The 13,749-nt window shown below is 37.2% G+C and overlaps 1 protein-coding gene across 1 annotated transcript in view; it reads right to left on the reverse strand.

Annotated features, from left to right (window-relative positions):
* Positions 1-13,749, reverse strand: part of Cps1 (carbamoyl-phosphate synthase 1) — a 113,075-nt gene that overhangs the window by 47,561 nt on the left and 51,765 nt on the right. The window contains exons 19-21 of the mRNA XM_028870048.2: positions 13,045-13,243; positions 10,935-11,111; positions 7,868-7,986 (exon numbers count right to left, since the gene is read on the reverse strand). Coding sequence (XP_028725881.1) covers positions 7,868-7,986; positions 10,935-11,111; positions 13,045-13,243 — 495 coding nt within the window. The remainder of the gene's footprint in view (positions 1-7,867; positions 7,987-10,934; positions 11,112-13,044; positions 13,244-13,749) is intronic.

Here is a 13,749-nt window from a genome sequence, read left to right on the forward strand (position 1 = left end):
TTGCTGAGCAGAATCCCTGCACTGCCCCACTGCAGGCTGCTCACTATGTACCTATGGCTTCCCTCCTAACCACCACCACACCACACCCCCCCCCCCGTAATCAACCTTGGTAGACTGAATTGTCTTCCGCTCTTCTCTCCCTGCCCCCCTCTCTCTCTGCTGAATCAGACTGTTGAAAGGGTCTTCCTATTGATTTATTTTGTAGTAAATCCTCTCTTCAAGCTGTTGTCCTGGCAGTAGGGTATTTTAAAGGAAAGCATACTTCCTTTGGACTCAGAGTTGACTTCAGCATGAACCACTTGAGAAACCTTGGAGGATCAAGTAGAGCATTCAGCGGCCCTCGTATATAGAATAAAATAGAGATGAATCTTTCTCAGACCACTCATGTTGGAATATGAGATGTGCATACAAGAGTATTGGGCCTCTAAGTTTTAACCTTCATTAAATTTCCCTGAACTAATGTTTTAATTTTTAATATGCCCATCAATGAAGTCTATCTATGTGTAGTTATCTATACAGACTGTAAGCCCTCTGAAGACAGGCTAATGACAAAATTATTCTTCATCAAAAGATACTGGACTTAGTGCAAGGCTTCACAAAGAGTAGGTACTAAATAAATATTTATGAATAAATACTAATAGATAAACATAATTACTAATAAAGGAAAAGGGCATTAAGTAAATGCCCAATCTATCATGCTGCCATTAGACACACTGACGATATAGATAATCTAGTAATTATTAATATTTGTACTTTTACACCCCTAGTATATGTGCTTTTAAATCAACTTAAAGTTTTATATTTTTCAGATATGTAAGATTAATATACAGAAATACATATATAACATAATATGAATTTCATGGATTATCTGACTATCACTATGAAAAGCTTTTAAGTAAAACATCTTGTCCTTGCCAGAATCATAAGAATGCCTCTACACTTGAAAATTTCACAATTATTATCAAAACTATGAAATTACTATTTAACTAATAAATGAGGTTTTTCTCAGGACATTAAATATTTTGTGTAAATTTTTGTATCATGTGTAATTAAATAGACTCAGTTAAAATTAAGAGAGTCATATTATTTTAATGAGATCACTTAAAATAGCCTATCTCACCACATAAAATATAAAAGCAAGGTAAAAATATAATGCATTTTTGTATTAGTTTTGAGACATAAAATTTCCCATAGCAATATTCCTGTTTTAAAGAAAAATATTCTTTCTTCAAATTTATTATTCTCAAAGAACTTTATCATAACCAGGCAAGATGGCACACACCTGTAATCCCAGTACCTTGGAGGCAGAGGCAGGAGTGTCAGATCAAGGCCACCCTCAGCCACCTAGTGAGTTCAAAGCAAGCCAAGGCTTCCTGCAATACTGTCTCAGAAAATCAAAAGAACAAAGGAAAAATTTTTTTTTAAAAGTTCATCATATAGGTATCTAGGAATATGAAGAGGAAAGACACAGAATAGTAATACGTCATGACTGGAAAAGTGGATTTCCTGTCATGTTTAACACAAATTGTTACATATTCAGCAACTTGTATTTCAGCCTAGTACAATAAGAAAGGAGCATTTTCTATAATTAGGATTAAACTAAGAAATACAGTAAGTTGGTACTACTGTGAAGGGACATTTTTCCTGGGAACCAAATCAGGGGTTTGCACTAAAGTATCCTATCGCTCACATCCTGTTCTACATCCAAAAGAATAAATAGTATTATAAGTGGATGTCATTCTAAAATATACAAATTATACAGGCAAGTATGTTATATTTATATATGTTTCCCTGAATTACTTCTATATTTAATATTTTAACCCAGAAATTACAAATTAACACCAGGATCTAGAGTAGAGACATTCTCATTCTTATGTCTAAGTAATAACAACGCTTGGGTGACACTTTCCCTTGAAAAGTTCAATCAAATGTAAGCACAAAGTGTTCCTGTCTGATTTTGCCATGCCTTGTGAGCAAGTTAAATAAAAAGTCAATAGAAACTAGCATGTGTAGGAGAGGGCATTCAAAGGGACTGTTCCGGCTAAGGTGACACCTGCATTATTACATCAGCCAGAAGTTTGTGGCTGCAGGGAAAGGGCCAACTTTACTGAGCTCAATTTAGCACTTGAATGCCCAAGCAGAACTTACTAGGCTGGCCCGAGATTGTCTCCCTAAGCAATAGGCATGCCTGTGATTTTTCAGCACCTACCAATGGATATACTTTATCACGCAAACATAGTAAAGTTCAGATGAAAACTGGACCCTTGAAAATTGTGCTTTCCCCTTCTTTAGTAACTTGACTATAGCAGTAAGGGGCGATGAGATGAAAGGGAAAGAGAATATTCATATTATCAGAATTGGCTTAGCATGAAAAATCATAGAAGCCCATAGAATAGTGAATAAAAGTAATGTCCGTATTTTCCAGGAAATGTTACATCAATCTTTTATAGAAAAATAAATCCAAATCTTAGCTTCTAAAGTTTGCATGGTCTAAAATATATCTCACTGGGTCTATACACTATTTTTGAACATCTAAAAGTGGTGGAAAACAAATTCCTTTAAACGGTTATCTCTAACCATGACATTAAAGCCAGAGGGAAAAAATGGACCATTCCAGGAAAACTGCAATCGCCATAAATTATGTGACACCTTCCATCTGGTGATGTAACATGGACAGGCTATCTCTCCTTTAAAACACTCACTTGAAAAACTGTAAGGCTTAATGCAGCTCTGTTATAGCCAGCTTTTATTAATGTAACATTCTTTAACTTAGGCAGGTGAAATAACATCCTTGAAGAGCTTATATTAGAAATAGCTAATGAGTCCAAAAGAATAATGCTTGAAACCACACAATTTTAGAGCAGCAGACAGAGGATAGGGAAGGGCTTATTTTTTTCTGACCTGTATATATTTATATAAATGGTATGATTGCCTTTTAACCAAAAATTGTCCAATTCAATTTGATGCTATAAATAAAATGTTTGGGGCAATAAAGTCCTAAAATAGTTCCTGCTCACAAATGAGGCTTCTTATATTTCTCTTTCTTCTTTAGTTATAGCAATGTCATTCCAGCTAAGTGAGCTTTGAGACTATGTTTATCTAGTCATTGCTAATACAATTAAAATAATTATCATAGGTGCTGGTTTATGGTGATAACTACTATGCCTTTATTGGCAAATGTAACTCTGCTGGAGGTTTTTATTGCATGTAGTCTTAGTTATTCCAGATGGTACCTAACACACCTGTTCATAGCCATAAACATATGTGCGTCTTTGTCTGTGTGTGCATGTTTAATTTCACTAGAAATTCAAAAAGTCTTAACTTCTCAAATTCCTTGCAAGTAATCTATCCTTCTATCAATGATCTATCAATGTGCAGTTAATATAGGTATATTTGAGGAGAACTAGACCTCCATACTACAATTCAAATGCATATTCATGCGTGTGGGGGGATGGGAGGTCGGTGGGGGGTGCATCCTACATGACATAATTCATAGCACATTCAGTAAAGAGAAACCACTCAAAGTCTAAACAAATAATTCACATCAATGGTGTTGCCTTGTGCTGATTAATGTCAGTGTACCATTTGTTAATTTGATAAACTTCCCTAACATCTTCTTCAGCAGCAATGAACAATTAAAGGCAAAATGAAAGTCAGTGAAGAGAAGTGGAAAAGGGGAAATTTGAGCTGAAGGGGTCTAAATAATGGCTGTCATCTTGATTAGTAAACATGGATATTGTTTTCAAAGTAGCATATATGTCATCATTTCTATGCTCATGGATTGATTACAATGATTGGAACTGAGTACTGATAAGGTAAACACTTAGGGTTAAGACACTGAGCCCAAAGGGTCAAGACACCACAAGAACAGCTCCACAGAGTCAACTAACAAGGGCTCGAGGGGCTCACAGAGACTGAAACAGCAATCACGGGGGCCTGTATGGTTCTGACTTATGTCCTCCGCATATATGTTATGGTTGTGTAGCTTGACATTTCTGTGGGACTCCTAACAGAGGGAGCAGGGACTATCTCTGACTCTTCTGTCTGCTTTGGGGACCCTTTTCCTCCTACTGGGTTGCTTCATCCAACCTCAATATGAGGAGATGTGCCTAGTTTTATTATAACTTGACATGCCATGTTTGGTTGATCTCCCCAGAAGGACTACCCTTTTCTGAAAGGAAAGAAGGAGAGGATCTGGGGGAGAGGGAATGTGGGAAAGGGGATAGAAGGAATTGGGAGTATAGGAGGGAGGGGAAACTGCAGTTGGGATATAATATATGATAGAAGAATAGGTGAGAGACAGAGACAGAGACAGAGAGACAGAGAAGGAAAAGGAAAAAAAATAAAATTAAGATCTGGGGAAAAGACACCGAATCCATTACCACAACACATTTCACCTCAAATGACGACACTGATGAAGGCTTAGACTTCACATCCCATGTTTCGCACTACCCTTCATGGAAGGAGGATCCCTTGCTATCATCCTCATATTACTTATTTCTATAACTCCCACCTTGCTTCAGTCACTTGGCCCTCATCCCTCTCGGCGGGCATCCACACATATTCTAAATTCATGAGTACACTGCTTTGGAGAGTGAGTGACATTCCAAATTCCATTTTAGAAGACCATGTAAAGAATGTAAGGCAAAGACTGCCCACAAGTTTGAGTATGTTTGTTGTCCTCTCCTAGTAAATTTGTTTATTGGACTTTAGAACTTTACAGCATGACTAACTATAGAAACGAATTTGGGCTTCTCATCATAATGGTTTGGCTCTTGGTGATGATTGTGTTTGTATCACCAACATGGCTTCCTTAAAAATAGGTCTATTGTTAAAACAGAGGGCAATGTATCAGAAACAAAATTAAAGAATGAATGACACATGGTAGACTACATCAGCAAATTCCAAGTGTATCTCTTAAAAATGAACCTTTAAATGCATATATTCTAAAGTCATTTACAGTTGTTATTTCAAGAGGAAAAAGAAAAACCCTCCTTGGGCACTTGACATGTGCCAGGAAACCTTGATTCTTTTATTATTTGAGCTTCACGGCCAAAACTATTATGCATACGTTAGCAGGGAGAATATGAATCCAGAGTAAGTAGTGAACCCATAATTCCTCAGTAGGTAGATAGTATAGTAAGCTAATCTATACGGCCCCACAGCCTGGATGTCTTTGATACGTAAGAATAAGGTTAAAAACCCATGTCAAGTATTCTATATTTATCCCCTGTTCATGTCTCTTCTCTTCTCCCATGTGAGAGACCCTTGCTGTCTATTTCACCAGAAATCTACGTAAAAATTGCAAAAGGCTTTGTGCACGTGGGCACCAGAGATATGCAGAGGCAGGAAAATTTTGGAGTCCTCTCAACATACATCAAATAAATAAATACCTCCTGGGCCCTCATCCAAAGTCAGATTTCCAACATGGGAACAGTTAAGATTTTAAAACAAAGTAAACCATGAACAAATGAAAACATAAAAGAACAACTGGTCTTTCTAACCCTTATCCAAACTGGCAACGTGTCAGTCTACTCCTTGATGTCAACTGGCGATAAGGTGTTTCTGTTGTTTTGGGGATTATGCATAATTCGAGAACTAAAACTTTCTGGACATTTAATAGCTTCTAAGGAAATAAAAGACCACAATGCTAAGAACAATCAAAACAGGGCCAGACAACTTGAGTCTCAAATACTTAGAATCAGTCAACTTTAATATCCTTTTGACTTCAGACCCTTATATTCCATAGAAGAATTGAGACAGATAGCCTCAGTGGCCATCCAGTCTTCTTATTTATGAAACATTTCTAACAATCACCACATTGCTATGTGTTAAGTCAGTGGAACTCAAAAAGAAAGTGAACCGTCTCCAATAATTAACACAAAATTTGGGCTTACTGTGTTTTGAGTCTCAAGCTATAGTAAGTATCAAAACATATTTACACAATGATAATGTTTTAGAACCTTTAAAATTATTTTAAAAGCTCTATAACTTTATGCAGATCATTATGCACAAAGGAAAGAATATTTAATTACTAATGTGCTTATGTCAGAAAATGGAAACTAAAAATGTCAACTTGACAGCAAGAATCTGCAACAGAATCTGAAGTCAAAGATGATAAGCTTTAAGTCGCCTAGGGCAGTGAGCTAGTTCTTCTCCTCCAAACACCTGTTTTCTATCAATATCCACCTATTTCTCCTTCGTTGGAATCTTAACCTGAGTTCTGGCTGGAACAAAAACTATTCAGTTAAAACATTAAATTTGCCCCCAAATCAGACTACCTATCAAGTTCACACTTCGATCACAATATCTGGAGTCTCCCCCGAAGTCTGTTTGGCATACTGTGAGTTTCTAGCACCCCCGTGTGGCTTCACTGGAGTGCTTGCGTATGCTTTTGAAATCTGTCTAAAACAGAACAGTGAAACAGGGTGTATATAGCTCAACATAGAGGTTCTACTGGTGTCGTAAACCAAGCAAAGAAACCCTAAGTCAGCAAAACCTTTAGACAAATGTATAGGCTCCGTTCTGTCAAATTTGCTGACTGCCGTTCATTTTACGCAAGCTCTTCAAAGGACAGCTACCAGCAACAGTGGCTGGTCTCACCTTCGTTTGGCAAAACCCGTGTACAAAATCGAGAATTTTAACATGGATAATTATTACATAGATTTTTTTTTCAAAGACTAATGTTATTTACTCCAAAAGAAAATCGGGTGTTTCACTGCCTGCTGTTATGTGAACCCTTCAATTAGGCAATGTAACAACCCTGCTATCTGTTGTCCTTGCTAAACAAATGAGCAACCCACCTTCTGGGTCTCCTATTGTCCTCAACATTTTATACAGTTAAATTGTGTGCATTTCCCCCAAGTCATTTGAAAAGAATTTATACCACCAAATCCTCTGTCTCTAAATATATCGCTAGGCTTGGAGATCATTTCTTTCTAATATTAGTATGTTTTGGTGTATTAGAGAAAGAAGCCAAAAATGACCTTACATCTTAATTTGTTACTAGATGTTCCTCTTTTCAAAGATGTATGTGTAAAATTTGTCTAACCCATGCGCAGTCTTCAAATAAAAAATAAATAAAAGAATAAATTTTAAATATCTGACATTGTCAGAATATTCTTAACATGAAATAAAATTTGTAAATAACTGGCCATGAGGAAATAAAAATTGAAAACTAGTCAGAGGTAAAGAGACTGTTGACAGACACATGAGTGTGGCTAATTTATATGCTGAAATGAAAGCCCTCATGTTAAAAATATCAGTAGAATGCAAGAGGAAGAAATTCTCTATCAATACATAGCAATTTGTAGGTTAATATTAAAAACAGAACTAGGCTTCAAAACTGAAAAGAAAATGTACATAAAAAGGAAATATTGCAGCCGGGCGGTGGTGGCGCACGCCTTTAATCCCAGCACTCGGGAGGCAGAGGCAGGCGGATCTCTGTGAGTTCGAGGCCAGCCTGGGCTACCAAGTGAGTTCCAGGAAAGGCACAAAGCTACACAGAGAAACCCTGTCTCGAAAAACCAAAAAAAGAAAAAGAAAAAGAAAAAAAAAGAAAAGGAAATATTGCTTGTTGAATTTCTGATTAACAATATGTAAATTAACACACATTTATAAATGTATACTAATTATTCTGAGCTCAAAAGATTTAGTTAAGAAATTACACTGATGTCAACAATGAAAGTAGAAGTGACTCAAAATACTAATAAATGACTTTCAAAACATATATGAGAAGCCACCCATAGTCTATTGGCAATAGCCACCATTTCCTAATGTCTGAAGCAGACTTTTGACTAACTGTATAAGAGGACCACTCAACAAGTGCACCAGAAATATGTATACTGGTTCGAAACACTCCTCTTACCTGTTGAGTCCTTTCAGGGTCTTGTCCATGTTTAAAATGTCTCGCATCTTGTACAAAAACCACTTGTCAATGGATGTGAGCTTCACAATTTCATCGAGGGACATGTTGTTTTCCAAGGCCTGCCAGAAAGAAGAGCAAACATTTTCTTTGGCAATCGTTTTCTAAAAATCTTATTCAGTTAGAAACATAAGAGCTGTTCCTTTCCATGTTACTTACAGAGCCTGGGGCCAAGCTATCAACTGAGATATGAGACTGAATCATTGGTGTTCCTTGACATAAACTTGGGGTGCTGTTATCTGCACCCACAAGTGGCATACAGGGGCAATACTTGGAGTCACAAAAATAGTGTGTGCTCAGAACAGTCTTGAAAAGTTCTGTTGCCTCCTACTTAGTTGACGAGATTATTATTTCCTAAACTATTTGTAATTAAGAAGGATCAAATGACATCATAATCCTAACTCTACTGGCAGCTCCCACCATTTTCTTAAGCTCACTTTAACAATTTCTCAAAAGTAAAATGCTAACTACTTATTGAATAAAAATAGATAACTCTCAAGACCAAATCTTTCATACTCAAAATGTGCCCATTGTTATTATTTATATTTATACAAATGTATGTATACCCTGTGAAAAGTAATAACATCTAATATCTACTTCAAGACTATTTTAGAGTGACACTATTTTTAAACTCAGAAGAGAAATGCATGTAACTAGTAACTCTGCTGTTACATTCAAATGAGCAAATCTTAGTTTTCTAAGTCAGAAAGTCCATGACTGTAAGCTTTAAGCTATAGCATGATTCTCAATACACTTGATTAGAACATAATAACATTTAATGAAAACACTCAAAGTCATGTTCATTTTTTAACTTTATTCCTATTACTCTTAGTAGTTCACAAAAATCACAGCCATATCATTAAGATCTACATTGGTCATGTTTCCTAAGAGGTTAAAAGCTGCCAGCCATTAATAATATAAGGTGCATAGAAAGTAAGTCACTCATACCTTTTACAGATCAAATAAAGATTACACCTGATGATGCGAAATGAACAAGGGCCTAGAATCTGATACCCTTTTTCCTCTGAGGAAGGAGAGTCTACAGTCAGACTCTGCTTCCATCAAGAAGCAAGCCTGACTTCATCTTTTCACACTGCAACTATGCGGTCTCACCCCACTGCAATGAAGTGTACGATGACCCCAAACACAGGTGAGGATGCTCAAATATTCCCCCAAATCAAAACTAATGCCCTGAATTCTCCCCAAATCAAAAGAGGTAATGATCCAGTCATCCTGAAATAAGACTGCTGCAGAAGCCAGACCTCAGAATGTGTTGCCCTTTTTGGAGAATCACGAACGCAGGTGGGGATTTACACCCGCCCTTCATTCTTTTTCCCTTTCAGCCCTGCACTGTCCTTACAATCTTTGTCAAAATCACCAAGTTCCTGGTTGCTGTGGCTATGAACAGTAATGATGGCCTCTAACAAACAGAAATCAGTTCCTTGTCCCAGCACTCCGGCAGACAATAATTTATATCCCCAAGTCTGCACTTAGGGCTTGTACACAGTGTGCTCTGTGCAGAATGAACCTCCACACATTTGCCCTGCGTTCCCATCCTTTGTAAGTCTGTTAGGAAAGAATGAGAGATTTCCCTGAGTTTTACAGCCTGGCTGGGAACTAGGAAATGCTTTCCTTTTTCATCTGCTTGAAGTAACAGAAACATGATTGCTAGACTCAAGAAAAAAAATCCATTTACTGTTCTTCCCCAGGGGAAAAATGAATATCTATATATAGATATATAGATATGAATTTACACATCCACACCCACACATATGAATGTCATGGATTGCTTTTTAAATAAAAGACTAAAAAAGGAACAATAAATAAAGTCAAATGGCCTTCTAGAAAAATCTCACTTTGTTGTTGCACCCCAACACTCCCGAAAAACATCAGTTTTGAAATTCAAGACTAGAAAGTATATATCAAAGATAGTAGTCTCTCCCAGAAGTTCAACAAGACTTAACTATTTTACAAGTAGAAACTATAAGAATGAGGAGAGGTATATCAGATGCTATGAGAGAAATATCCCTAGCTCATCAGCTCTCTGCAGGACTGTCCCTAAATGCTCCTGAGTTGCAGTGATTTCAAATCATAAACTGCATTTTTTTCTGTTACTACAAAGGCATTCTGTAAGTCAGATTTCTTCTTTAAAGATAAAATTCATGTTTTCACTAGCTCATCCCACGTGTACACACACAGATAATGGCCAAGGGAGCTTTGTGGACCCAGTGTGGTTTGACACTGTTGGAGGATTAATGCCTGTGCTTCCTTAAATGTCAAAAAGCCATTGAGGGATTTCTGACCAGACAGATTCCAGCTGCCCAAGTCACCTTTCATAAAATCAGGTGAACTGAAACTTCAAAACTCTAAGCACAGTAAATATGAATGGAGATTAAAGTGGCACCTTATTTGCATGAAAAGGAACTAGGGGATGGAAGTGAGAAACGCAGGGCTTTTTGTTCTAAAAGTAACACGAATAAGATAATTACTTGGAAAAGCCTACTGTTGTAGTCTAGATAGCCTGATGTTTAAACACAGAAAAAAACAAAAGGGATTATTGTCAGGCAGGGTCTTTGGTCGGATGTGCTATATGATACCAATGTATGGATCTCCTCTCTAAATACAGTTGCATGCATTTTCAAGGAACATTGATAAAGGTTACAAGAAAAGACAAATCAGTACTATAAAATCTTAAAGAACCGGTGCTGTGTATACTAAAAGGATGGGCCATTTTTGCCTGTGTGGTTTTCTTTTAAAAGTGCAATGTGCCCTTAGGTCTAAGCTTCAAACTAAATTTAAAAAATATATACACATTTTATTACTTAATTAGAAGAATGTCTGATGAAATTCAGAGGGTGTGTGTGAGATCAGAGAGAGGTGTGTTTATATGTATGTGAGAGTGAACGCATACAAGCACAGATGTGTGATAGAGAGGCCAGAAGACACTTTGCAACTGTTTGCCAAGCTGACCAAATTTCCAGGCCATTCCAGGAACCTCTTCCCATATTACCTTAGCAATGGCGTAGATGCGGGTGCTGGAGGCTTCAGACAGCTCTTTCCTGAGATCCAGGTTTGCTGGCCATTCCTTATTCATTGGGAGACGGGGAGTGAACCCATCCACCGATGGGTGGCACATCCTCAAAGCCTTCTGGAAACTTTCCTCAAAGGTACGACCAATGGCCATGACCTGGAATACACATGAAAGAGCTTATATTGAAAGAACAAGCTCGCATATTTTTAACTTCTGACTAAATTAGGAGTGCGATATTTTCCAAAAACTTGACAACCGCAAAAAGATTCTGAGAGTATTGGTAGATTTTGAGGTTCTGTTTCTTATTTCCTCTTCCCTTTCCCCATGCTTTTTGATGTAATGAATCTTTAACATTTTACTAGGTTTTTTTGTTTGTTTGTTCGGTTGGTTTTTTTTGTTTTTGTTTTTGTTTTTGTTTTTAGCAGCCAGTGAATGTAGCTGTATTTCCTGAGAGTAAGGAAAATATTGCCTGTGCCTGTTCTGAAACATAATAGTATTAAAATGGGGAACAAATGGCCCAGGCATAGGGACACTACCCTTAAAAGACCATAAGTTCTTCAGAATAGAGAGCAAATACGGAGAAAAGAAACACATTAATGCAAAAACAGCTTATTTTAAGAGTATCAGTCAGGATCCATGATAGCTTGGCTTTTCTATAGGTAAGTATTAATATTAGTAGACCACTAAGAATCATAACACAGATAGGTTACAATTTTTAAATGTAGGTGGAGAATAAATTCCACCATGACAAATTTTCTATGTCTTTTTACAGTCTTTATAGCTAATTGTATCAAAAAAATGGGATAATTTAGTCTGAACCAATTGGTACAAAAAAATAATAATTTAATCTGACCTTTCAACCTACCAAGTTATGTTAGTGAATGAACAGTCTTTGAATCTCTCCCTGGGACAGTAGATTGCTATGTGATTTTCGGTTCCAGTTTAAAATATCAGTGGTTATAACACTTCCTTCAGTAAGCTTTCATGATTATCACATTAATGATAGATTGGGAAATTGTTGTGACAACTATGTGAAAAAATACGTATTCAAATATCACTAATTCCCAGCAAACAACCTTTGTTCCACTGTAGCAAATGTAATTAGAAGTAAGGGGAGATTCCTGAGAGCATGGGTAAACAAAGTATCAGGACCTTTCAGTTCAGGGGAAGGAGATCAATATTCCACTGTGCTTGCTCAGTTTGGAATTGTCGCCCTTGAAGGCTTGTGAGAGCAAATGGAGTCTGCCTGTCTCCTATACAGATGGAAAAAGGTGCAGTATAAGAAAATGAAAGCCACAGTTCCCATGAATGGACTAAAGTCAAGTCACTGACTTCAAACCAGTTGTGGTTTTGGAACACTGCACCTTTTGTTGTGTGGTGTTTGTATGTACCGTATATTTATGCATTAGCTTGTAGGTGTGTGGCGTGTACTTGCTGATCCATGTGCTGTGGATGCCAGAGCTTGATATTGAGATGACTCACAATTGCTTCTCCATATTAGTGTTTGATACAGGATCTCTCACTGAACCTGGAGCTTGCCATTTAGCTGAATTGGGTGGGCAGGGAGCCTCTGGCCAGGGGACAGCCAATCTGCCTGTCTCCACCCTCCCTCCTTCTTCCCAACACTATCCTACCCAGTAATGGAATTAGGTGTACACACCATCACACCTGACATTTTGTGGGTGCTGAGGACCCAAATCAGATCTTCCTCCTTGTGCAAAAACTGTTTTACCCACTAACTATCTGCCCAGCCCTTATATTATCTTTTATACTGTTTTATTTCTAGATTTGGTTAAAAAACAAATTTCATCTCAGCTGCATATAATATATATACATATATATACATATATATACATATATATACATAATTACCCTTGTGTGGAACTCTGAATCCACAAAAATACCATGTAATAAAGAACATACTAAATCTCAAAAAGAGAGATATTAAAACACTAAAGAGGAGATGAAACTCCTACATATTCTCTGGCCAGGAACCCAGTTAACCCTATGACTTTCAGTGGTATTAAGGAGCTGACAAGATTACTGAAACCGAATATAATGTGAGTGGAATACTAAGTCCTGGACTCACCTCGCCTACACTTTTCATTGAGCTACCAATTCGGCTGGATGTTCCATGAAAACGGTCAAGATCCCAGCGAGGAATCTTGGTCACCATGTAATCCAGGCTGGGCTCGAAGCAGGCTGATGTCTTCCCAGATACCACATTCTTGATTTCTGGAAGTGGGATTCCTAGAGCAATCTTTGCCGCAATGAATGCCAGTGGATAGCTGTGATGCAGGAGACATAGATATTTTATCTCTGTTTTCTTTTTCTTTTTTTTTTTTTTAATTTGAGCAATAAGTACTGAAACAACTCCAAACATGAACAAATCCTTTAAAATTCTGGCATTAGTCTACTTCAAGGTATAAGGCACATGTGATTTTGGCCCTGTATAAATATTTACTAGCCACTTAGAAAATAATTTGATGGATGATAAAGCATACAGCAGTAGAGAATTCACTCTTAAGCCCAGTTTGTATAACTACAGACTCCAGCTTTCATCCCTTCAACACAAAATCAATAGGTTTCTTGATAAATAAGATTTCACCTCCTCTACCTGCGTTCAACATCCACTCAGATTAGAATCTGCAAAATGTTCTCTGAGAAAATACACATAGCTACCTGTATCTAAGTAGACAACTGGAGCTAGGGTGCATAGGAAATATGGACTCACAAGTTTGAGCCCTGGTTCTATCTCCAAAAATTTAACTTTGGGCTCTTGTAAAAAACTAAC

The sequence above is a fragment of the Peromyscus leucopus genome, chromosome 13 (genome assembly GCF_004664715.2).
Source record: "Peromyscus leucopus breed LL Stock chromosome 13, UCI_PerLeu_2.1, whole genome shotgun sequence".
In the NCBI taxonomy this organism is placed as follows: Eukaryota; Metazoa; Chordata; class Mammalia; order Rodentia; family Cricetidae; genus Peromyscus; species Peromyscus leucopus.